The sequence below is a fragment of the Agelaius phoeniceus genome, chromosome 4, assembly GCF_051311805.1.
Source record: "Agelaius phoeniceus isolate bAgePho1 chromosome 4, bAgePho1.hap1, whole genome shotgun sequence".
Classification (NCBI taxonomy): domain Eukaryota; kingdom Metazoa; phylum Chordata; class Aves; order Passeriformes; family Icteridae; genus Agelaius; species Agelaius phoeniceus.
In genome coordinates, this window is record NC_135268.1 from 48900155 (window position 1) to 48925287 (window position 25133).

Genomic DNA, 25133 nt, shown 5'->3' on the forward strand with positions numbered 1-25133 from the left:
TTGTTTAGTGTGGATTCATTCTGAAATTTTTCCTAGACCTCTGCAACATCTAATTTTGCACTGGGTTTATTTTTCCCTACTTACTCAGTGTTCATCAGCTTTTCTTACATTTTGACTAGGATGCTGTGTGTTAAGGTAGCCATTCCTGACACCACAAAAGCAATTCTGTCAGCAGTTACGTTTCAGAAAGAAATTTGATAAAATTTCCTGCTGAAAATATCCTTAACTACCATAGTGGTTAGCAGAGTGTCTGCCTGGGAGCTGAAGCTGTTTGTTAAGTTCAGGAGGACAGAAGAACCTGAAGTAGAAAGTTATGAACCAAGTCTGTTGGCACAGCAGGTTGTGCAGTTTTAAGTGGTTTGAAAATGCAGAAATTCTTCATCTCTGATGAAACCATGTTCTACAGACAAGAAGAGCTTTGCTAAAGAGCACTTGAACTATGAAGTAGCTTGAGTCAGGGAAAAGGAATTACAAGACAGGAGCTAAATTTGGGAAACTAATCAAAACATTTGCTACTTGTCAGAGAAAGGCAGAAGCTCAAAGGAGCTTTCAAAAAGCTCGTTGTAGGTATTTTGTTCTGACATATGCTGCTTACTCTATGAAGTTAAATGAACACAGTAGGAATTATAAGGTACAAAAAACCATTGCTCCAGTTTATTTCTTCAGCACTAAATTCCCAGATACATGCAATGGCAGCATATCCTCCCTTGGGATGCTAGTTGCAGAAACTGGTGGTGTTCTTTGTTCTCTAAATTAGACTGAGTATAAACAGAATAAATAACAAGCCTGGCATCTTTCAAATCCAGAAAAGAAAGTGAAGCAAAAGTGAAGGATTATTTTAGAGTAGTAACTGGCAGGTGGTAGCCTGGTGTAATTTCTTGTGGAAATGGCTTGTAGAGTGTAATGGACAGAGTACTAGAATGTCTTCAGGTCTTCAAATATTCTCCCTTAGTAATGTCTGCAGGCAAAGTGAGTTTTCTGCTGCGTAGCTGAGTAAACAGCATAACCTCACACTGACTTGAAAAAACCTTACTATTAGCTGAGCAGATTGTCCAGAAGCAATTCTTCTGGATAATATGAAGTAGGCCAAACATGTTACTAGCTAGAAGGAAAAAAAAACATGGGGAAATCGGAGTGAAAGGAAGCCAAGATTCCAAACTTGGCTTGGTTAATATTTCAGGCAAAATTAATAATTGGAGAGCAAGTCTTTCGATCCAAAGGGATGCAAAAAGTGTCTCAGTGTTTGATACAGCTGTGTGTCAGACACTTTGGTTTGGTGATTTGCCCTGGTTGGTGGTTACTCTGACCGATGGTAAGTGAGGTGCTTTCAGGGCTGTGCCAGGGCGCCGTGCCCAGCGCGGTGCCACTAACGCTGCTGTCCCCGCAGACTGTGGCCGCCGCCCCGCCGCCCGCATGAGCAAGAGGATCCTGGGGGGCCGGACGAGCCGGCCGGGGCGCTGGCCCTGGCAGTGCTCCCTGCAGAGCGAGCCCAGCGGGCACGTCTGCGGCTGTGTGCTCATCGCCACCAGATGGGTCCTGACCGTCGCTCACTGCTTCGAGGGGTGAGAGCGCCCAGGCATTTCCCTGCTCATTTATTGTGTGAAAAATGCACACTTTATGATTGGCTTTTCGCAAATATTAAAATGAATGTTATATGTGTTGGGTTAGAAGGTAAAGCTGTATTAATTTTCTTAAGTAGTGTGTTAAGTATCATTTAGGTTATAAAATAATGTTAAAATAGAAACTATGCTATGTAAGATACTTTCTTTCTAAAAGAAAAGACTTGCACAGAGATAGCAGTTACAAGACACATAAATCTTTCAGAGAAAGAGAATTTATTCCTCCATTATCAGGAGAAACAAACTTCTTCTTGCCTTGCTCAGGCAGAACAACGTTGTTAAGATTATGAAGAAGAAGTTGACGATGACCAGACAGAATCCTGTACTTGAATAGAATTTATGCATTATGTATGAAATGTATGAATATGCAACAAGTTATTGTTTTTAAGAGTTAATCCTCTGTTAACGTGTGTCCTTTTTCCTGCTTATGCTGCCCAGAGAAAGGTACCCAGACGTCCACAACTCTTTGTTTCTATTGCCTCATATTGTCCTAATTCAAATTGTCCAAATTATTATTACGGTAATTGTATTACTATTTTTATAACCATTTTATTACTATTAAACTTTTAAAATTTTAAAAACAAGTGATTAGCGTTTTTCACATATTGCATGTGTGAATTTACAAGTTCTTCCTCTAGCAAACACATGGGGTGTAGGTGAAGACCTTTGCAGAACAGCCAGTCACAGAGACCTGGTTTTAGGAGACTAAAAAAGAAGGTAAAAGGTACAAACCAGCATCAGCTTAGGTTTTCACATGTTTTATTATTCTCTGCTGGCATCTCTACTGATGAAAGCTAAATAAAGATGCCCTGACTTTCAGCAGGAAACAGGAAAAGGAAGAAGACCAAAGCACTAATTCTGTGGCTGTCATACAACTGCCATGAGTTTAAAAATCATCCTCTGTACCAGAGTAGAAAAGACCCTGAAAAAATGTTGTGGCCACTGGTAAAGAGAAAAACTGAGTATTTATTCACAGTGCAAATGACATATTGAAATCACTGCCTTTTGTTTTTATACAGCCCACTCTTTTATTAGGATTGCAATAATTAACAAGTCAGTATTAACAGCTGAGTGCCTCCTGGTATCAGAGGCCACGGTGCAAGGACAGTCTGGAGCACAGAGGGTGTTTACATGTCTTAGCAATTGTTTTGATCATTGCCAACTTTTTGGTGCTAACCAGTATTTCCTTTTGATGAACCACAGATTTCAGAGGGAGCTTTATTACCTGATTTATTTCATCATGTACCAAAGTTTTTTAATTGGGTTTCTAAAGAAAATTTAAACAAGTGTTAGTAACTTCTTTGGCATATGGTTACTTAATCCTGCTTTAAACTGTTGCTTGCTCACTGGAAATTATTTTAAACTGCACAAAACACTTTATGTTTAAGGCAGCAGAAATTCTAGGTTAAGCAAGATTCTCTTGAACCGATATTTCTTTATAGTGTTAGTCGTTCACTTTTTCAGTAAAAATTTTGTCTTTTTATTTCTGAAAAACTAAGTTCTTTGGTGTTTGTCCTTCTAAACTAACAGTTTGCTAAACCTGTATAATACAAACAAGAGTACTGTATTTTATCAGATTTTGGGTCCAGAAGGAATTTCTCTTCCTTCTCCATCTATTTTTAAATATACTCCTGGAATATTTCCTATCCTTTGGAAGAACACTTTCTGGTGATCTAAAATAAAGGGTGGGACAGAGGTTGATTCTTCAGCAATATTGGACTGCTATTGAATTTCCTGGATAAGATTCCTCTCATTACTGAAAGATAAGCAAAGCAGCTGTCACATTATGAAGTAAAAATTCTCCCAGTTTTGTCAAATGCAGAAAAGGTGCCACTACATTTTTGAGCTGTTCATTTACTCCTTATGTAGAGCTGCATAATATCCCTGTGAGTTAAGAGTATAACTTCTTTCTCATTTATATTCTAAAGACCTTAAAGTACTAAGATATTCTGGTCTAATAATTGACTGAGAAGTTATATGAACTTTTTTCTCTTCTGCCTTTCTGAATAGACTGGGGAGGATGTACCCAGAAACCTGAAATCTTGAAATTCTTCATTTGTAAGAAGTTTTTTTTTTTGTAAGCTTAATGTATCATCAGCAAGACTATTCTTTGTCACAATTTTTTTTTACATAAAGTATTCTAAAAATTTCCCAAACCAACCAGATAATAGAACAATATAAAGAGATTTTAAAGTGTTCTGGTCCTTCATACAAAATGCTCCATTTTGTGAAACTCATGTGAAGTTTGGAATACAAAGGACCATATAAAAACAATACAAATAGCCATGAATACTTGTAGAGGGCATAAATAGAAAGGGCTGCATTAACATTTTGTTGTTTGCAAGTTTTCTTATTATAGTCCCCCTTGAGTTTTGTCAAGATCACTTTGAAATGCATTACATTAAAGTAACCAAAACATTTAGAGATTTTTTTTTTAATGTGCAGGACAATGCATTCTGGCTGATTACTTATTTCTCTAGGCAATGCTACTTTACAATGGTCATAAACACAATAGTATATAAATATTCTCAGTACTTCATTTCTGTAACTTTATGGAGGAGCTCACGAATTGAACATGATGCTAAAATGATCATTACAGTCTTAAATGCCAGAGTGTTCATCTAACTCTTAAGATGAATGTAGTCTTGATTTAGCAACTGAATCTCTTTACAAATTACAGGAATTAAAATCCTCTTAAGCACTATGAAAAAGCTGAAATTTTGCATGCTTTTACTTGCACTGCTTTGAATAAGCTTCAGTCCTGTCAAAGGTGCTTAGCTACATGAGTTGTCTTTCAGCAGCTGTGAAAAAAGGTGACTTTTTGGAGAGCTTTTAGCATCACAGGCTAATTAGAAACCACAAAGAAACCCACAACTAATCCTGTGACCAGTTAGGACTGAGAGATTACAGCCTCGAAGCCTTCCATAAAATTTAGGTTTTTCTGATGTGTCTCAACTAACAATAGTTCAGTGTTCCCCCCTGTATCATGTGTGTCATTGCTTTGTGGTCTTGTATGTTTGCCAGAAAAGTCTCGAAAAAATTTAAGAGTCAAAGTAACCTTTGATCTTAGGCATATAAAGTATACTTGGCACTGACTGAATGCTGAATAAATAAGGGATTTTTCCCATGGCTATCATAAAATATTTAATTTACACAATAAAATTGCTTATTTGAGACTCCTTAGTATTTTCAGCGAGGCTTAACTGCTGTCAGCAGCAGACTGCTGAACAATATTCTCATCCCAGCAAAATCTGTATGTGCCCACCAGTGAGCATGTGAGCAACTAATGCTGGGAAGGATCCAAGGGATGACTTTGACAGCCTTTAATACAGCAACTAATACATGGTTACATATCTTCTGATGGAGTGAGCTTTAATGTGTTTGATTACAAGCAGGAGGGAAATGAAAAGCATTGAATTCTGTTGCTCAGATCTTTGCTGTAAGGAATAATGCATAAATATCTGTTTTCTTCTTATAGTATTTGCATCCTTTGCAAAGTGTAGTGTACAAAAAGGGAGAAAAAATATCTTGGGTATTTTAGCTTAAAAGAAAAACCTTGACTGAAATTTCACTTTTTTTTTTTTTTTCTTTTTTTTTTTTTTTACAAAGGAGAGAAAGTGCAGCTGTATGGAAAGTAGTGTTTGGGATTAGCAATCTTGATCATCCATCAAGTTTCATGCAGACCCGACTAGTGAGGACCATCATCCTCCATCCACGCTACAACAGAGCAGTTGTAGACTATGATATCAGCATTGTGGAACTTGATGAGGACATCAACGAGACAAGCTATGTAAGACCTGTCTGCTTGCCCAGCAAGAACCAGTTGGTTCAGCCAGACACCTACTGCTACATCACAGGCTGGGGACACATGGGCAACAAAAGTAAGTTCAATGTTTCTGTGACTTTTGAAAAGAGTATTTCTGTGACTTTTGAAAAACATGTGAAGCTTCTACTGAGTTAATCCAATAAGTGATAATGTTACAAACTTTTATCCATTTATACTATTACTGGATCTTAGTAAATAACGGGGAAGTGTAACTACTCTTGAAGGGATCAAGTTGTGAATATAGTGTCGCTTTTTCAAGCAGCAGCCTCAATTTATGCTCCTTAATATTTACTTAGACACTGACTTGATTTTTAAAAATATTGAGGATCTGGAAACTTCTATCAAGAAAGTCCCCCACTTTAGTTATGATTTTACCCATCTAAGTTGCAGTCAGAACAGTATTGCAAAGGTAGCACCTCTTCGGAAACCCTCTTAGTTCAGAGAAAGCTGGGGACACTGGAAGCACTGGCATAGAGGCTGGAGGAACAGGGACATGAATCATTTCATACTTGTGAGATAGTTTATTCCACAGTCACAAGTGTTGTTTTTGTACCTCTGACCAGAAGGTTAGTGTGTTTTCTTGTTTTGGGGCTGCCACAATCCTTGACAAGAACTGTTGTGTTATGTAAATCTTTGGTCAGGCAAAATAATTCTGCATGAATAGTATGCAAATTAGTCTGGCCCCAACACTTTTAGTGCACTAGCCATTGTGTTTCTGCCTTTGCTATTACTACAGTAATTACTAGGGATGGCTTTTCCATACGCTGGGTAAGGAAATCTTTCTTTCTGTATTGCTTCAGTGGAACTTCAGTTGTAGTGGCCAGTTTAGATGAGGTAAAAATTAAATTGGATATGTGAATGGTAAGTTGTTTACTGGCATCTCTACCCATCAAAAATATCTCTATATGATGTCAGGAGAAAAACTCTGACAGGTTCTTTTGTAGATTGGTAAAGGGTTTTTGTTCTCTAATGTGGTCAGAGTTGATTTTAAAGGTTTTATGCTGGCAAGCATCAAAACCCACCATGGCTACATAGCATTTAGTAATGCATATCCTAGGTTGAAAAAATTTGATTAGAATTTGAGCTCATTAAGTTGCTTGGACTAGGAAGAAGTCTTTTATTGTCTCTTGAACATATTACAATAATTTCATTAGGTTCAAATCCTCATTTCCCGGTACATTCTGTATGTCAAATTTACCCAAACATAGCCAAAATAGTTCTGATTATTACCAAGTTTTACCATGACAGACACCAAGAAACAGGGAGGTCCTACCCTGGAACAATGAATCAAACCTATTGTCCACTTCTCTCACATTACTATTTTCCAGCCACTACTGCCCCCATCTTAAAAGTCACAAATTGCAGCATGTCAAGGTGTGAATGCTCAATAAACAGCAAATGTCACACCAGTCCTTGTGTGCTTAGTCCTTCTCCAGAATGCAACACATAGTGCTCCTTACATTTAATACATATATAGAGAGCAATATTTATAATGTATACCAGTGGAAATGTTTGTCGTACCTCATGGAGTCATAATAGGTAAGTATTTGTGAATTTGTGTATAGTAAACACCTAATTCTGTTTTACAGTGCCTTTCAAGCTTCAAGAAGGAGAGGTTCGCATAATTTCCTTAGAACAATGCCAGTCATATTTTGACATGAAAATCATCACCAGCAGGATGCTGTGTGCAGGCTACGAATCTGGCACTGTGGACTCTTGCATGGTAGGCTTCTCTGTAAGGAGAAACAGAAAGTTTCCAGAAACAAAATTGCTTTTAGAAATAAAAATACTGTGATGTTAATTAGGTGTAGCATACTTTATGTATTCTAGGAATGACAGCTGTCTATTTATGTACTTGAACCCAACTTTTATCATTACTATTATTGTTAATATTGGTGTAAAGAACTTATCTTCATGCTGGTGAAATGCTGCTTGAAGACTCTAGGGTTTATCCTTATTAGTTATATTTTTAATTTTTATGAGCCTTTTGCAGGTTATTTTTTGTACAAATGTAATGGGTAATAAATACTAGTAATGCTGCATGTTGCTACACAGTTCAGCAGGTTTTTACAGCTGAGTTATTTGCTAAAGGCAAATGGCTGTGGGAAATGTGATACAGCTTTAATGATGAGTGCTGGCCATGTGTGTAATAGACTGATTTTAACTTTCCTATTGCAGGGTGACAGTGGAGGACCACTTGTGTGTGAGCATACTGCCGGGCGCTGGACTCTGTTTGGTTTAACATCTTGGGGCTCTGTCTGCTTTTCCAAGGTTTTGGGACCTGGAGTTTACAGTAATGTGTCACATTTTATTGAGTGGATTGAAAGACAAATATATATCCACACCTTTCTGCTAAACTAACTCCAGATGGTAAGAATTGTGCTGACAGACAAAAGAAAAAAGGAATCAGCCCTTCAACACTGAAGGTTTTGCAGTCCAGAAACTCTGTGAAAAGGAGTTTCAAGCTCTATCTATTCTTGTTGTGGAGCTATGGAATATGCAGTGTATGTTACTGGTAAATCCTCTGCTCATGAATATACTTTGTGGTAGAATTAATAATCCTTTTGACTTTTCTTTTAACTGTGTTGTGGTGCTATTCTAAACACTGCAAAAAGCTTAAAAGAAAAGAATCAACCACTTTCTGCCTTTTAGCTATTAAAACTAAGCAGTAGCACAGACTAGAAGAACTTTTTAAAATAACCTATTTTAATACTATTCAGTTAGTAGCACATGCATTTTCACTCACTTCTTGTGATGAGGAAGGAATTTTGTGCATTCATGTGGCCCTGCAGGACGTACATTCACAAGGACAACTCTCGACAGGGCCATACCACATGCTGGAGGGTGTGGAAGAGATTGATGGGTTTGTACATCCATGTGGCACAGGACACATCAAAGCACACATGCAGGTCTCCAAAGGTATGTAGCCATATGCTCCTGGTATGCCTGAGCTAGTGCATTCTGTCCCTCAGGGTGGTTCATTTGCATAGGCATACCCCTGTACTGTCCTGATTCCACAGTTTCTGTTCCCAGAGCCAGACTGGGCATCTCTCTGGGGTGATGCAGGAACCAGTAGAGGCACTAGAGACCAAAACTTTATTGTTCAGACTCTTTGTGGACAGCCTCTAGCACTTAATCTTCTGAAGTTTCTAATGTCCTAATAGGTCTAGGAAACACCCATGTCTCAGCAGCACTACACTGATCAGTGCATTTATCAAACCTGTGCCCCACTGGCTTTCCTCCTCACACTGTATAATGTGTTCAGCATACAAAGCATGCACTGACCATCTCCAGCCCTCTAAAAACCTAAGAGGGTTTGCAATACCACTGAAATGTTTTTTCCTCCTAGAGTCAGCTAGTTTGGACATCTTGTGAGACATGGAAAATGCAGATTTAAAATGCAATAGATGCAGTGTGGGCACCGTCACAATATTGGGGAACTGGGTAATTTTTATAGGTCTCTTGTACCTTGCATTTCAAGTTTAATTTTGACTAGCAAGGTAAAACTTTTGGGAAAAGGAAAAAAGCAGAAAGAGTTTGATAGAAGACTTGGGATTCCAGCTTCTGTTGAAATGAATATTAGAAATACCAGAAGCAAAGTACAACAGCTTCACCAGCAAAGGCTCAAGGAGCCCAGCTCAAGCGCTTGGTAGTCAGATGAAGAGTGCTCTGTGCAGTAGTAAGACACTGAGCCTTAACTCTACTTAACTCCAAGAGAATCTGGTTGAAAGAGATTATGATGGAGTTTGGCACCTTTTTATGGTGCTAGAGGGGAAGTATGTCCTATCAACTGCTGTAGATGATGTCCTGCACAGCTATCAGCTTTTAGGAGGCCACAATAGGACAAGTCAGGAATCTGAGGACTACAGGACAAATTCCACTGGGGAACAATGCATTTAAAATTCATGTTTTCAGTGCTGTGCCTAGTCCCCTGTGAATCCAGCCTAAGGCTCATAATAATCCTCTCTGCTACCTCTGGCATGGCCCCACGACAGCATGGCAGGGCCTTGTCAATAGCACGGCTGCTGCATGTGAAAACATGCATAAAAAAGACCTAACACATGGACATTTCAGGTACTATGAATCATGTTGCAACTCATCTCCAGAGCTCTATTGCTTTTGTGAAGGTTTATTTTTTATCCCCGTATCTTCTCCTTAAACACTGCTAACATTAGAACATTAGTCACACTAGACTGCGCTGTAGACATGAATATTAATAAATACTCAATATTTATATTATGGATTCTGAAACTATTTAAGTGATTACTCAGTCACTGTTTCATGCTCAGAAGGAAAACTCTTTGAGGCTTTGCTAGGTTTGATTGTTGGGGTTTTTTACTTTTAGTATCTTAAGGATATAACACTTAAAATACTCTTCTTGCCCCAGCTATAAATGAGAGAAGGCAGCTGTGACCATGTTTATTTAGTGCAAGTAGATTACAGCTGAAGCAGGTTATTGATGTCCTTGCCTCAAGGATATGGAGGCTGGAGCTCTCAGTCCTCATTCAGCTTTCCTCTGGGGCTGGGATCTCTGTGGCTGTAGGGCAGAAAAGCTCTGAGTCCTGGAGCTGGTTCAAGAGTTCCCTGAGGTGTGGGTGGCCCAGTGGTTGTTAGAGCCAGCTGGCTGGTGTCAGACAGGTTCTGGCCAGGTGTGTTTTCCAAAGAGGTGCTGCTCCAGAATAAGCAACCCAGCCTGGCTTCTCACCACCAGATATGGTCTGTGGTTAGCAGCTTTGCATTTTGTAAAGTGCAAGAGTACATAAAGTCATTCATGTAGATATTAGCATTACCGAATGATAACATGTAACTACACATTTTAATTACCTGGATTTGACCTACCACCAGTTTCCAAGCAGTCCCTCCCAGGAAATGAAGCATAGGCTTGCTTAAACATAAGGTCCAGGCCTGTCCTATATGGGATCAGTCTGAAGAAATTCCAGGCTGAACCCCATCCCAGATGGCTCTAGGAGGGAGCACTTGGGTCTTATCCTTTCCCATGACTGTGTCTGACACAACATTCCATTTAAAGAGGAAATTTGTAATTTTATAGATGTATTTTTATACGGGGTTTTTTATGTGTGCACATGAAATAGGCAAACATGCTCCTCCTTCCACTGTATCAAGCCTTTTCCTGTGTGCTGACACAATGGCTGCGATCACAGTTACGCTGTTTGTCTCTCAGTGTAGCCTCATTGTAAGGTAACATTTGCTGGTTTTGCTTCTACCACAGCTGTATCTCCAGATGGAAGCAATGTCACTCTCAGTCAAGCCAACATGTTTCTTTCTAGTTGTACTAATAAAAATTTACAATCCTTTTCCAAATAGCTTCTGTTGAACATGTGTTTTAATCTTTAGAGAGACTAAACAATCATATGAAGGTAACAAGTTATAACTTTAGCAATAATGCCAAAAGTAGCCTTCAAAAGGCATTTCTGAATCCTTAGCTGACCTTTTTTAGCAGCCCTGTTAGTACTGCAGTACTTGTGGAGATTCTGGCACTACTACCACTGTGCAACTTTTAGTTTTTTCTGTGTGTATGCTTCCAATACAGAATATTACTAGGAATACTGCTGCTGACAACTACTCTGAACTTAGAAATCTGAAAAATTAAAGCTGCAATCAAATCTGCAATCTGAACACATTTTGTTCTATAATTTTGCTCTGGAATGCAATTAGTTTTAAATAAAAAATCTCTTATAAGTTGTACACAGAATCTCAACAACATGGTACACATGCTGAAATCAAAATAATAAGCAGACAGAAGCTTAAAACTGTTAAAATTTACCTTTCCACTGCAATAAGGAAGCCAGGACCATGAGGGCAAGAGTAACATAATAACAAATAATACAAAATTCACATTGAAATTCAGCTATGGGAACATTGTTAAGACAATCACATTTGGAAGTTGCCCATTAGCCTTTGCCAAGAGCCAGGGCTGGTGGGAGCAGTGGGTTCTCTGCTTTAGCTGGTCCTCAGCCTTATGCTGAGCCCCAGTGGGGCTGTGGAAAAAACAGCTCAGGCTAAACATCAGCTCAAACTGTGCCCCAGGTACAGACCAAAGCTCACTCTGCTGCCAAAATACTCAGCAAAGGTTGTGGCTGACTGCCACCCGCACATCTTTAGTTCAGGTGTGGTTGCTGAGAAAGAAAAAAATTTAAAACATGTACTTTCTTCTGTAAGTCAAATACTGCATATCAAAATCAGAGTTAAGGCTGTTCTAGATGTAGCTGCAAAGTTTGGGGCAGTTGAAGGTGGTTCTTTTGGTTTGTTTTCATATTAAAGAAGTGTAAATGCTGTGCTTCCTTTCATGACATGTGGAAGGCACCTGTGAGATGCTCTTAAAAAGCTTATTTTCAAAATGGAAAAGTCAGATCATGCTGTGCCTAAGTGGAGAAGCAAGCAGGTGATTGTGATGTTTTCAGTGCTAAAAAAAAATAATAAAGGGAACATTGAACTGTTGAGAAGCACAGGGAGCACAATGCGTTTCCACCCTTCATTTGGCACTACTTTAGTTATGGCCAATTAATATTTTAAAGCTCTTCTTAAAGACTCATGACCCTCATCTCCCTTTCAATAAAAGACAGCAAGTAATCACAGCAAATGCCTTCAGCTATTTCTTCTGTTTGTCCACCACAAAAAAACCCAACAAACCCAACCACCACACCAAAAAAACCTAACAGTCAAACAAAAAAAATACCCAACCCAACCCCCAAAGCAAGTTTTACCCATAATTATGTTATGACCCAGACTGCTTGTTGAAATCCTCTAATAAAATACATACTGTAGAGGGCAGTTTTAAGCAATATGGAGTACCAATATGCAATACACACACACACGTGTGTTACTTTTCACTACTTCAAGTGGTACAAAAGCATTTACAATCTCAGCAGAGAGGAACAGTGTCCTGAAAGCCTCACTGCACTAAGTTGTGAGTAATGGAGTGCTGAGGCTTGTAAAGAGTCACATAATAGCAATTTAAATGTCCATCATGGAGCTGTCCCGGGTCTAACAGATGACTCCCACTCGTGTTTCTTCATGTCTATTTTGATGCCGTGGCTTAGTCAGAAGGTTTTGGAAAATTTTACTTACAGCTTTTGTATAAAAAAATGCAAACTCCTGACAGTAAATGATCATCTACCTGTCAAATCTGCTGGTAGGTTCTGCTTCTGCAGCAGAGGCAACAAGAGGGCAGGTCACAGGATGGTGTTGTCCCCAGACTCTTTTTTCACAGAGGCAGGGGGTCAGAGGGCCTGCACTCCCTCAGGTCACTGGAAATGCTGGAGCTCCCCCATCAAAGTTCAACATACCTCAGTCATAGAGTTAGAGACCTGTAAAACATGGACCAATCTCCTCTCAGTGGCCACAAGTGCAGAGAGGCCATGGATTTAAAGTGCAAAAGAAACATTCAGGTCAGATAATGAAAACAAAACCACTATTTGACTCTGAGGGCAGGAGAGCACTGCCTGTTTCTCTGCAGCTCTTTACAGCAGGATAACATCCACTAGGAAGGACAAGGGTGGAGCTGAGCCTGCCTTGGGACTGTGGAGCAGAGTAGATTATTTCACTTCATCCTAGTAACTCTCTTCCTGTATGATTCTGCCCCAGTAACAGCTTGTCTCCCTGCACAACTTGCAGCCTTGCAGCTCTCATTTCTTGAAGAGAAAGCTGAGATGTTCCACTTGGGAAATTTGGAGTATGCTCATGGCAAGGTGCCCCCACACAGCAAGAAGGATGTTACAGATAAACATCTGAAAAAGTAACTCAAACCAAAATGATCTCTTGGAGTTTGAATATCTGCCATCACTTCAAAGGCCTCCACTAACTTTATGTTAGAACCTACCAAAAACATTTCATCGTATGTTGAACCGAACTAAAAAAAAAAATAAAAAAATTCAGAAATGGCTGTCATCACTTTCTCCTTCCACTACTTTTCTTCTACAGGCTAAAAAAAGTATATTTTCTCTTTCTCCCCTCACTAACATTAGGGATAGAGTCAGTCCTAATTACATTCTACCTTTTGAACACAGAGCGGTTTTAAACATTTGGAACATGTGGTGACTGGCATTTGAATGAACTCAGCATGCCCTCAATATCTGCCCTGTATAGCAGCAGCTGTCCAGACCTCACAGCGTTTGTTTAAATTCTTTCAGAGATCTTAAAAGATGTGGAATATGCAATGTTGATCATTGATATGGAAAGCTCATGGTTCAATTAGAAAGCAGAGCCCTTGCCCGAAACATGGTGCCTAAAAATAAGCACACAAATCTGGGCAATTTGAAAGCAGAAACTTTGAGAAAGTAACAGAACAAAAAAAAAATTGACTCAGCAGTAATAATTCATTAGCAGCTACAGTTTGAGGAAATTGTTTATTTCAACAGGTGCTAGTGAATACAAACAGATTTCCTAAGCTCCTCTCTAAATTGTCCATGTAACTTTTGGGAATGGAAGTAAAAAGGAGGCAATATTTTAGAGTCTGGAATCTAGAAGTTGCCACATGCACCTCAGCCACTTTTTGTGCAGTGTGTGAGCAGTGGGAAACTGGCAGAGGGCAGGACTCATCTATCTTGGAGACAGATGAACAACAGCACTTAAATGTGAGACATGCAATGCAAGATGCCTTCTTTTGAGCAGCCTTTAGAGACACTTAAGCTGATTATTATAAAAGCTTGGAGAAATTTTAAAACACTTGAGAGTGAAGAAGAGTGATGTTACCAGCTAAAAGCTGCTATTTGTAAGGGAAGACCTGAAGACAGACTGGAGCTCCTCACTGCTGCTGGCCAACAATTTTGCAGTACAGGCATGAGGTAGTTTAGAGAAAAGACAGCCAGCCATCATCTGAATTGGGTGAGATAGGAAAGAAGTCCATTTTGGTGGCAGACAACATGAAATGGCACATGGAGTCAAAATGGAGTGATACACCTGGAGGATGACCTGACATGGAAAACAAAAGGCTGCACTTAGGGTTTGCTCTTTATGTGAAGAAGGCAGTGAGGGAGACATGTTACATGTGTCTCATTTGGGCTTCTCTCTTATGGTTAAAATGGTAATTGTCCAGCAGGGAGATGGCCCATGCAAGAGCCTGGTGAACAAACTGGACCACAGTGGTTATATAAATTACTGTCTACACACACTACAACATGTAATAAAAAGTCTTGAAACAAGCCAACCAGTAACACCACATGCCAGCCCTGTAGCTTCCTTCATTCTTCAGCAAGTGGTGAATCCCAGGGCATGCTAGGGTTCTAGGGCACAGTGTAAGGGAGAAGGCTGACTTACCTCAACTGGATTCTGCAAATCCACATTCATGCAATGTCCTGTCCATAACATCACGAGGTGTTATGCAATGTTGCATACAAGAAATTACCAGTATGCAAAGTCTAGTGTGTGAAGAAATATAAAAATAATCCAGACATTTAGACTGTGAATATCTTAATAAATTACAGCAAAGTCTCACAAACAAGGTTTTAAGGAAATGTGTTTGTCATCTACCTTGGCTGAAGAAAACAAAACCACAGCATGGCAGAAATCAGCAGTTATTACTCCTGTGTTTAACCAGCTAGCATTCTAACTTTGTAAAATATAGTAAGTATATAAAGCATCTTCTTCACACAAAACAGAACTCAAAACTGCTCTGTGTGCTGGAGATACAGCACTGCTGCCCTTTTCAGAAGCACACACAGACACTTCGGCACATGATCTATTGCCACCAAATGTTAACGTATTAGTTCCCCTTGGTAAATTCAGTCTCTTCAGAGTTCAAGCCACTTGTACTCCCAGACTCATCCTGAATGTCTGGTAAGAAGGAGGTGTTCTTTAATAACCTATCTCTTGAACAGGTCTGAAAAGGTGTTTTAGATGCTGGCAAAACACTGTCAGTTATTTCTTCCTCTGATACAGCACCTGCAGCTGAGCTGGACGGCACAGAAGTATGCTGGGGCTCCACCCTATAATTCACATTGCACTCATCTTTCCATCTCCTCATTTCTTTCCTCTGCTCCTTGGGGGACAGTCTGACAAGGTACTTGGCTCTCAACACCGGAGATGGAAACAGTGTTCCTTGGAGAACTCTTATCAAATACCTACAAAATAAACACAGTTACAAACAAGCTGTTTAAAAGAAACCCCAAAACTGTTTCCAGTGACTAAAGGAAACCAAATACCATTCAAATAACCCTGATACCTAGTTCTTGGACTAAAACTAGATGATCTTTAAGGTCTCTTCCAACCCAGGCCATTCTATAATTCTGTGATATTAGAAGTGACTTAACTGGCAATTTAGGTCAGTTTTAATCAAAGATTTTTGCAGTGGATTTTCAGGCAACAGGGCATCCAATGTCTGTCCTTCTGTAAGAGAACTTATTTAAATCTCCAGTGAAAGCCCCAGTCTCACTCCCTCATGCCAGAAGCTGCCAAGGACCCCCTGGCTTCACAATGCCCCTGAGTGGAGGCTTTTCAGCACCATACAAAGGATCATATCAGAAATAAACATTGGAAAAAAACATGCATGTGACAGCAGTAGTCCCATAATAGGTACTTCTGCTTCAAATCACTGCAGTAGAAAAGCTGAAATTAGCCACAACAGCTATAAATCTTCTGATTCCCTGTTCACACAGGGAGAGTACTTATGACTTAAGGAATTTCTAAATAGTTTGTGTTTAGTTCACCATGAAAACCACTGTCATCTTCAACAGCCACACATTGGAAGCAGCGACCAAGCTGAAACCTTTATCCTACCTTGGCTCTCTACAGCCCTACCAAAAGGTCTCAGAACAGACTTTATCTAATAATTTGTCACATAGAGGAGATTTACTGTGTGTGAAAGAAAAGGCTCTACTGTCACCACCTGAACCAAGCTGAGAGCAGGGACAGAAAACCACGTGTTTCTTGCACCTCATGGTTTGTCATTCTGCTGAAGTGTGAACCAAAGCCATCAGTCAGATCAGATCAGTCATAATCCCCAGTGAGTGCAGTAAAACTCTTGATGACATGCTTGAGACAGATCAGACATGTTCAAACAGGACTTAATACTTGGTGGCCATTGCAGGCATCTATAGGCATGGCTCTGCCAGCTTTGCTGCTGGCAGGACTGATAACTTATACAGCCCGTACTACAGCACTTGATTCAGAAACTGTGCTTAGATTGTGTCTAATGATACTAAATTGCATCAGGTGAGCAGGAAACAGCTCTTATTCTCCTCAACTCTTCTCAGTATCTGTCTGTGCAATTCAATTTCAAGTCTCATTCTTTCTGAAATGATATAAGGGCAAGAAAGACACACAACACAGAAGAATGAGTAATTAGCACTGGAGGCACTTCACTGTAGGCTACAGACTTGAGTTCACACTCAGGCAGTGAAATGAAGATAGCTGTGGCTACTAAAGAAAGCTAAAGGGAAGGTTTGATGAAGTCTCTTTCACAGGTTTTCATGTGGTTTGGTTTGCTCTGTTGGCTCATTCAGGTGTCTCCCTGCTCACCATGCTGGAATCTTCCACCTCCACCCAATACAACTGCCCTTCCAGGGTGAATTAATTATTAAACTTGAACTTCAGTGAGACAAAAAAAATATCAAGACCCCTTGTGAATCTAGTCAGCATGTTTCCACCCCACAAAGAAGCCTGTACATGCATTCTTCACTCTAAACACTCTTGTACATATTCATGACATAAATTTCAAACAGAAAATCATTTCACAAAGTAACACAGACTAAGCACAGTATTTCTTTGTCTATATATAGTACATGTCCAACTCTGGTCACTAATTTAACTGATTTGTATATAAATAAACCATAGCTTGGTTTAATAAATTAATGAAATCTTCATTTTTATTGTGGGATGCTAGGGAGGAAAGACCTAGCCAGAGTTTCATAACATCACCGACTCACAGAAAACTAATTCTGGTAACAGCAGTAATCTATAATTATATAACAGAAACTCACCTGGGTAGCAGAGCAATGCAAGTAGTCAGGAGGCAAACTAAGTAAAATACTGGGTCTGTCATGTGCTTTTCCATGATCCAGTAAAAGTCTGATTGTGGGCTGTGGGTTTTGTAGGTTGCTCCAACAGCCAGAGTGAACACAAAGTAAAACAGGATGCTGCCAACTATAACTACTGTGTGTATCCATGTCTGCAATTCCAGCAAGGAAAGAAATAAGATTTAAGCTGTAAAACAGAAAGACTATTACATCTGTATTTACATGAACATGCACACTTTTCCTCCAAGGGCAGCTGTTGAAAGTAACAGAGGATGCATCTGTTCAGATAATATTCCTAATTTCATACAAAACAATCCAGAAAGAATGGAGCCTTCTTTCTACAGTATATAGGTGTTCCAGACATTTAATTTTTTTAAATTCTCATAAATTCATAGCTTTTCATTCTTTTGTGAAAGACATTTGCCTCAGATTACTACCTCATTCACTGGCAGCACAGAAAGCTTTCTCAAGCAAATGGAGGTGAGATCTTCACATGACACCACCTTTATATATCTTGCCTGAGACATTGGTTACCTTTCTACACTGGAGGTTTTCTGTAATTTTACACCTAAATGGCTATAGCAGCTACTAAGAAAACAACATTGTCACTGTTCTTACAGCCTGCCAACATTAAAAAATACCAAACAAAACACATTTAAGTTCTCTAATCAGAGTGTGAATACACTCATGCTATATATATATGTTCTCAATAAAGACATTTTAAATGTCAAATGTCCCAAAAGAACAGTGAAAAGACAATCACAACTTGAAATTTCATCCACTACAAAACAATCCTAAAAATACTTCTAAAAAGTCAAAGAAAAACCAAAATTCATTAATAAGTGTCCTTCTACCGTACCCATTATTGTATTTTCTTTAAAGTTAAGCCAAACCCCCAAGTATTACCCTTGTAAGTACTCTAGATTTATCCAAGCTAAGGCAGATGCTTTAGCTTGTGCAGACTTGAAAACTGAAATAATGTGTCTTAGCATATTGGTTTTCCAGTTCTGGCATCAAAATACACCTCTGAGCTGTTTATCCTTGCCACAGAGAAAATCAATTCCAAGCATTCAAAATCAGCAATTTACACTGTTGTCTTTGAGATGCAAACTTTGCAAACCAAAGAAATTTCAGCAGATCACTGGTGGATTTTTGACCATTTGCAAAACTGATCCAACATCCCCCAAACCACCCTACTTTAAAAGAAAGCAGGATCATTTCACTATTAAAAAATAATTCTGAGGCCCAGTTTTGTTAATTTTAGCCGTATTTCTATTGGTTCCAATGACAGATATGTTAGGAGAGCTCACATGATCACATAAATACAATATTTAGGGTTTGACCCTTTTATACTTATTCTGTTTTGTATTTGAAGACCTCTCTTCCCTTTAATTTTACTGAAAGCTGTATGCACATACTCTGTAAGGAATACACTCTTTGGGAAACAAAGTACTCACCACAGACTTGCACTCAATGAGAAGGTGAAACAGCATAATGAAGAGTGCTGCTGTGTTTATGGGGTTTCCAAAAGAAAAAATGTCTATGTCTGAGCCACAGTAAGTCTGTAAAGGAAGACAATGGTCAGTGTCAAATATTCTTTATATACAGTCCTAACATGAAGTGGCATGAATAACTTCAATACCATACATATTTGTACATACACAGTTCAGTTCTGTTCCAATGATGATCTTAGTATACATTCATATACTATGGAATATACTAAGGAAGTAAAAATCAAATACTTCATTCCATTCTTCAATTTGCTTAGGTTTTAAGTAAGTCAAAATGTATAAATATATTCTGTAGCCAGCACTTACAAAGTAAGGCACAAAAAAGCAAACGAGGCTTTGGTAAAAAGCATCCAGCAAGGTTATCCAGAAAGCTGAAGGCAAGTAAGCCTGTAAGAGAAAAACATAATGGCATTGTAAGAAATTGAATAAATTGCTGCATCCTTAACTAGCATCAATTTCGATCTGGGGAAAGATTATCTACAGAAGTAATTCCAGTTAGTTTCCAAGTGAAAAAGGCATCTTTTGTGTTACAGTTATTACAACAAAGATCTCCCTCCACACTAATATAGCTAACTGTTAGTATTTAAATCAGCAGCCAGCTCTGAGAACTCTGATCCTGCAGCTGTGCCTATCAGAATGGATGTACCAGAGCTTTAGCTCAGTCCCAAGGAGGGGAGGGGGCTGATGGACAGGGAAGTACCCTGCAGCTTACCATCACTGAATACCAAGTCCCACCTTCTTCCATCTCCACCCCTTTTTGTTATGTGTGCTCTTTGACTCCCCTGTGCGGATGGGACTCCTCTGTGAGCTAATTTGACCCATCAGATGTGAGAAACCAACTCACTTTTCTGCTGGAATAACACATTGATTTTTTAGTGAGTTAAATCAGCTCCTGGGAGGACCTGATGGGATAACTAAGCTGGCACTAGGAAAAGTTTAACTATATGGATGAAGAGGGAACAGGAAGAATAAAAGGGAATAAGACTTTCTCCCTCAGCAGCAGCAGACTGCTATGACAGATGAACCACCTAGGAAATCATAGTTGCCTATGCTCAGGCTCAGCTATGTCCCCTTCCTTCAGGCACTGAAGTGAGACACATAGGTGAGAAGCCCAATCATCCAGGATGTCCTCTATGATTACTGGAGAGATGGGTTTTTCCAAAGAGCCTTTCAGCCCTTTTTTAAGAACTGAACCACTGTCTGAAGGTGATGTGGAAAACTTATTTGCCTTTCAGGAAAATGCTTTAAACTACTGAAGATGAATCCCATTTACTGTTCCATTATTTTTTATGGTTTATACAAAGATCTACACTCATGATGTCATGGTGCAATATTGTGATGTTGCATCTTACTGCATCTTTTAAAGCATTTCTCTTTTTTCTATACTGTATTTAAGTCCAAGCAATTATTTCCATGTGCTTCCATGCATGAAAGGAAATTATAATAACTCCAACCACAGAGCAAGGAATGATGGGATGGACAAAAGACAAAAAAACTAACAGAAGATAAGGGAATAAAAAAGGAAAAGAAGAAAATATATTATGCAATGCAGTAATTCTGATCATGTTGCTTCAAAACCTACATCTCAGCTCAGATCACTGCATCGTATATATCCTGAAGATCAAAACAAATAATGAGGCCTTGCAACATTTACATAAACAAAATTGACTGACAAAACACAGACCTGCTCAAGCCAATCTACACAGGTTTGGATTGGTACCAAAAGAATACTTTGTTTTTCAAAAGTACTGTAAACCAAGAAACATAAAATATTTAAGTGTATATAAAAACAAAAGTAGAAGTCCACAAACAAGCAAACAATTTGTCCATTCAGTGTATAACCTTTGCCTTCTAGACTAGACCTAAACTAGGTTATAATAAATGAGACGACACTAGTACACAACACATTGTAGCTCCTTTTTTTAGTAGTATTTGTTAGAATAGAGTAGAATAGAACAGAATAAAATATTTCAGTTGGAAGGGATTATCTGCCTGACCACTTCAGGGCTGACCAAAAGTTCAAGCATGTTATTAAGGGCATTGTGGAAATGCCTCCTTAACACTGACAGACTTGGGGTATTGACCACACCTCTAAGAGCCTGCTCCAGTGTATGCCCATCCTCTTGGTAAAGAAATGCCTTCTAATGATATTGTAGGATCTGATCATAAAGAAAATGTTGAGTTTTAGGTGACTCATATAGTCAATGTTTCCTCTTTCTGGACTATTAGTACCTATTTTGTCTCAGGCTCAGTATGTCTCTGCCTTCAATTGTTCTAATAAAGACATTATTTTAATTATTAAATATTTAGAAATATAAATTTAAAATTATGCTAGATTTCATGCTAAGCAAAGCAGAAACCAGGAAAAAACCCAGTGAATTATATAATTTTGATTTATAAACTACGGCCCCACTCCCTCTGGTTTTCTGTGCTAAAAGTTTGGACAGAAATTACTGACAGACCAGTATGATGTAAAGTGTTTTCACATGGGAAGGCAAATTTCACAACATACCTGTAGGGTGAAAAGGACCCTGACTGACAGAAGTTCTTTGAGGATTATTTGAAATTAATCTGCTATGGTTCTTTGTCAGTTGAGACCTTTATATGACAAAGAAAAAAAATAGAGTATACAGAGTGCCCTTATCTTGCTCAAACAACTCCCAGTTTGAGGAAGCATGTTGACAGCTGACACAATGAATGAAATAAACATGCTGGTAACAATGTTTGTCTAGTACATCCCTTTACCTGAAGTCCTTAATTTCTTTTATCATCCAAATGTCTGATAAGATTGGGTCTATTACTGAAAAGAGCCTAAAAAATCTTTTGAAAGCCATGTTTTTATTTGTGCACATACTGCATAGGCCTTGACATTTCCTAACAGAGAAAGTAATTTAAAACAATGTTTATCTGAGATGAAACATAAAAGAAAGACAGAAATGGCTCAAAAGCTGACCATTTCAATTTACTTCAGGCCAAGAACTCTGTAACCTACCACAGGTTTCTGGCTCATTGTGTAAAGCTGTGGGAGTTCCATGAGTGTCTCTGCAGATACATCTTTGTCCAAGATACCATAAATGATGGGTGGCATCGATGTAAAAAGGAGATTGAAAAGAATCAAAATCCAGTAGTCAGTCATTGATGTGCCTGAAAACCCGCAGAAAAACTGGTACCAAAACAGGAGATTAACGTAGGTCTGAAAAGCCAAAGATGACATGATGAAATTTTAGCCATTGACAAATGCTTTAAAAAAAGAGAAAAACTGGTAGGTCTTAGGTCTGGTTATAGTAATCTGTGGAAACATTTCAAAATCAGACATGAATTGCTGAAACAGTTGTGCTGCCACCATATTAGTAGTGCCCCTCACCCACTGTTTAATGAAATCTAACAATGGCTTTGAGTTGGAAATTTAGTCCAAGAAATAAGAGCCTCTGGCCTTTGCAGACAAATGGGAAACTGGACTGTTTGACACATGCTTTTTGAAACCATTCACAATAGGAAGAGAAAAAAGAAAATAAAGCCTCACTAAACCTAACAGTGCTCAAAAATACGTAAAATTCTCCTAGAATGGGACAGCTACATACCACATTCTTGTAGAAGAAGTAAAGCACCATGTTGGTAAGTCTGGTATAACACCAGTGACCATGGACAAGCAGCAGCTTCCTGAGGTGTCTAAACTGAGAGATTGCAAAGTCACTTGCCATCACAGCCTGCGACACACAAGAAGAAAAGGATATGCTATAACCAAATCATTAAAAACAAGCTTCAGATACTGACAACCAAGCAACTTAACAACTGCTGGAAATTTTTATTTTACAATTTTTTATACATAGTGCTTGCCAGGTTATCCTCCCTCAGATATCCCCTTCCATACAAGACTTTGCAACTAACACACAGAGCTCAGTCCAGCACAGGCGGGAATATGGCTGTCATCATTCTTACCACACAATAAATCACTGCATAGAAATCACTGACACTGATACTTAGGCTGCTCATTTCCCTGCAGGACATGAGAAATATGGAGCTTGCTGACAGGCAGCAAACTATTGTTTGAAGCTTGACCTGCAGCATTCAGCTTCTGATTGCTCCTGGTGGAATGCTGAGGACTGGGTGTGAGGCTCAGGCTGCAAAGTTTTGCCCATGTAAGGGAACAGACTGTGGAGCTATTGGGTCTCCAGAGTACATTCTGAACTGATTTTAAATAGAACCTGACATCATTTGCAGCTGTCTTTGGATACACTACCTGCATGCCTTCCTGGCCAGATATTCCCACACCAGTGTCAGCCACCTGGATCATACTGACATCATTGGCACCATCACCTACAGAGGAAAGAGGAAAAATCAAAACTAGCTTTGCTGGCTATCACATTGCTATGGAGGTGGCAGGAAAAGACAAATACCAAACACCAGAGAGTTCAGAGAAATACATTTTTATGGCCAACACTGAAAAACACTAAGGAAAACAGGATTAGTAAGTGGAACACACAACCAAACTGAGCTGTGTTCTCCAAATAGATAATAGATGTTCCTTTTGTCAGAATTTAGCTGGCATGATGCACCACAAAATATGGGTGCTTTAAATCACAGCCAGTCATCTCCCCTCCACCTCCTAATTTTGGGTGGTTATGACGGAAAAAAATAGCTCTCACTTGCTGCTTTGCATGGTTCATAACAATGACTCATGCTGTTCTTACTGCTCTATACTGACCTAAGTTGATAGACTGAATTTGCTACTTCAGAAGACAGGCATCATCTCGTGTCAGAGACAACTACAATTCAAAGGATTATCTCGCTCATAAAATAAATTTTGTGACAGACATTAACAAAATATACAAGAGAAGAAACTGGCTTCTACTTCTTTTCAGAGAAAGGATGATAACCAGAAGCCTCACCTACAGCTAATGTCATTGCCTTTAGCTTATTTCGCACCAGTTTGACCAGGACACTCTTCTGCAGTGGTGTGGCTTGGCAACAGACTACAGCCCGACATTTTTCTGTGAGTTCCAAGAAAATATTCTGTAGGCTGTCATGAAGGACATGTTCTAAAGTCCTTCCATCAATAACCAGGCCTGAATTGAACCCTTGAGCTTGGGTGGAGGGACTTGCAGAGACATTTCCAAGTTTTTCACTGTGGTTTTTTTTGACAGAAGCATTCTTCTGGATATCTTCTAAAATTGTGCTCATTACCAAGGCACAGGCATCCTAATAAAAGACAAGAGAAAGGCATCTTATGAAATTCTGTTTGTACTCTGCCTCCCTTTTCAATTCATAAAATATATACGGGGAAAACATCAAATGCTGTCCTTGTATAGTATTTATCTTGAAAAGCTCAGACAAGAGGCTGAATAGCCCTTTAAAATCACAAAGGATGTAGACTGCTGTTAATGAAAGTGTGATAAACTTTGCTTGAGCAGATTTGCTTGGGTATTGCACTAAGAGAACAGAGAAAAACCTATGCAAGCCAGAAAACCTTCACAAATTAGCAGGAAAAGCAACCATTAAGGATTCTGTAATATAAATACAGCTTTGATAAAACTTTTGCTCTCTGTGTTTCTTTTGTCTGGCATGCAAAGCCAAAAGTGCTCTTCATATCACCTTACAGGTGAGCTGCCATGAATTACTGAGGAACTGGCCTTGTGGAATGTTTTACTTTATCAGAATCAATATGAGAGGCTCAAAAAGTTTGTGGTATCAATATATATAAAGCACGTGCAACACAGAAAAAAATACATCTTCTTAAATTTTCTCATCATTTTAGTTTGAAATGCAACAGTATCAAATCCTGGTTTTTATTCCTGAGCCTAGTTAGAGGGAGGAAGAGCACTTCTGCAAAAGGAGCTTAGTTCTCACCGTCAAGTAAGACACTAATTTCCCAGCAGAATAAAAGGAAAATGTTGGCACAAATCAAACTCCATGCTTTCCTCAAACACAACTGGACTAAAAATCCTTTCTTTTTTCACTTTATTTTCCCCACAGTTAATTCTTGCCACACTATCTTTTATGGCATATACGAATTGTATTTCTTAAGATACATATAAGCAGAGGAAAAAAGAAAAAATTAAAGGTCTTAGAACAATCCTCTAAATCTGAGGCCATGTCAACTCCTTAGCTTACCACTGAGAGAAATTAGGAAGTTTATTCAATTAAAATAATTAATCATAATGTAGGGACTGCATATAAAGAAACAGATTTTCAAACAGACTTTCTA

At 38.9% G+C, this 25133-nt stretch overlaps 2 protein-coding genes across 2 annotated transcripts in view; one reads left to right on the forward strand and one right to left on the reverse strand.

Moving 5' to 3' along the window:
- The window catches only part of CORIN (corin, serine peptidase), a 112787-nt gene extending 103101 nt beyond the window's left edge, over positions 1-9686 (forward strand). The window contains 4 exon segments of the mRNA XM_054632672.2: positions 1388-1562; positions 5229-5500; positions 7035-7168; positions 7624-9686. Of these exon segments, the coding sequence (XP_054488647.2) occupies positions 1388-1562; positions 5229-5500; positions 7035-7168; positions 7624-7806 (764 nt within the window). The 3' untranslated portion in view covers positions 7807-9686.
- Positions 9687-13784: 4098 nt separating this feature from the next.
- ATP10D (ATPase phospholipid transporting 10D (putative)) overlaps positions 13785-25133 on the reverse strand; it is a 28177-nt gene continuing 16828 nt past the window's right edge. The window contains exons 14-21 of the mRNA XM_077177562.1: positions 23818-24127; positions 23169-23245; positions 22510-22635; positions 21921-22121; positions 19235-19315; positions 18875-18979; positions 17382-17569; positions 13785-15524 (exon numbers count right to left, since the gene is read on the reverse strand). Of these exons, the coding sequence (XP_077033677.1) occupies positions 15167-15524; positions 17382-17569; positions 18875-18979; positions 19235-19315; positions 21921-22121; positions 22510-22635; positions 23169-23245; positions 23818-24127 (1446 nt within the window). The 3' untranslated portion in view covers positions 13785-15166. The remainder of the gene's footprint in view (positions 15525-17381; positions 17570-18874; positions 18980-19234; positions 19316-21920; positions 22122-22509; positions 22636-23168; positions 23246-23817; positions 24128-25133) is intronic.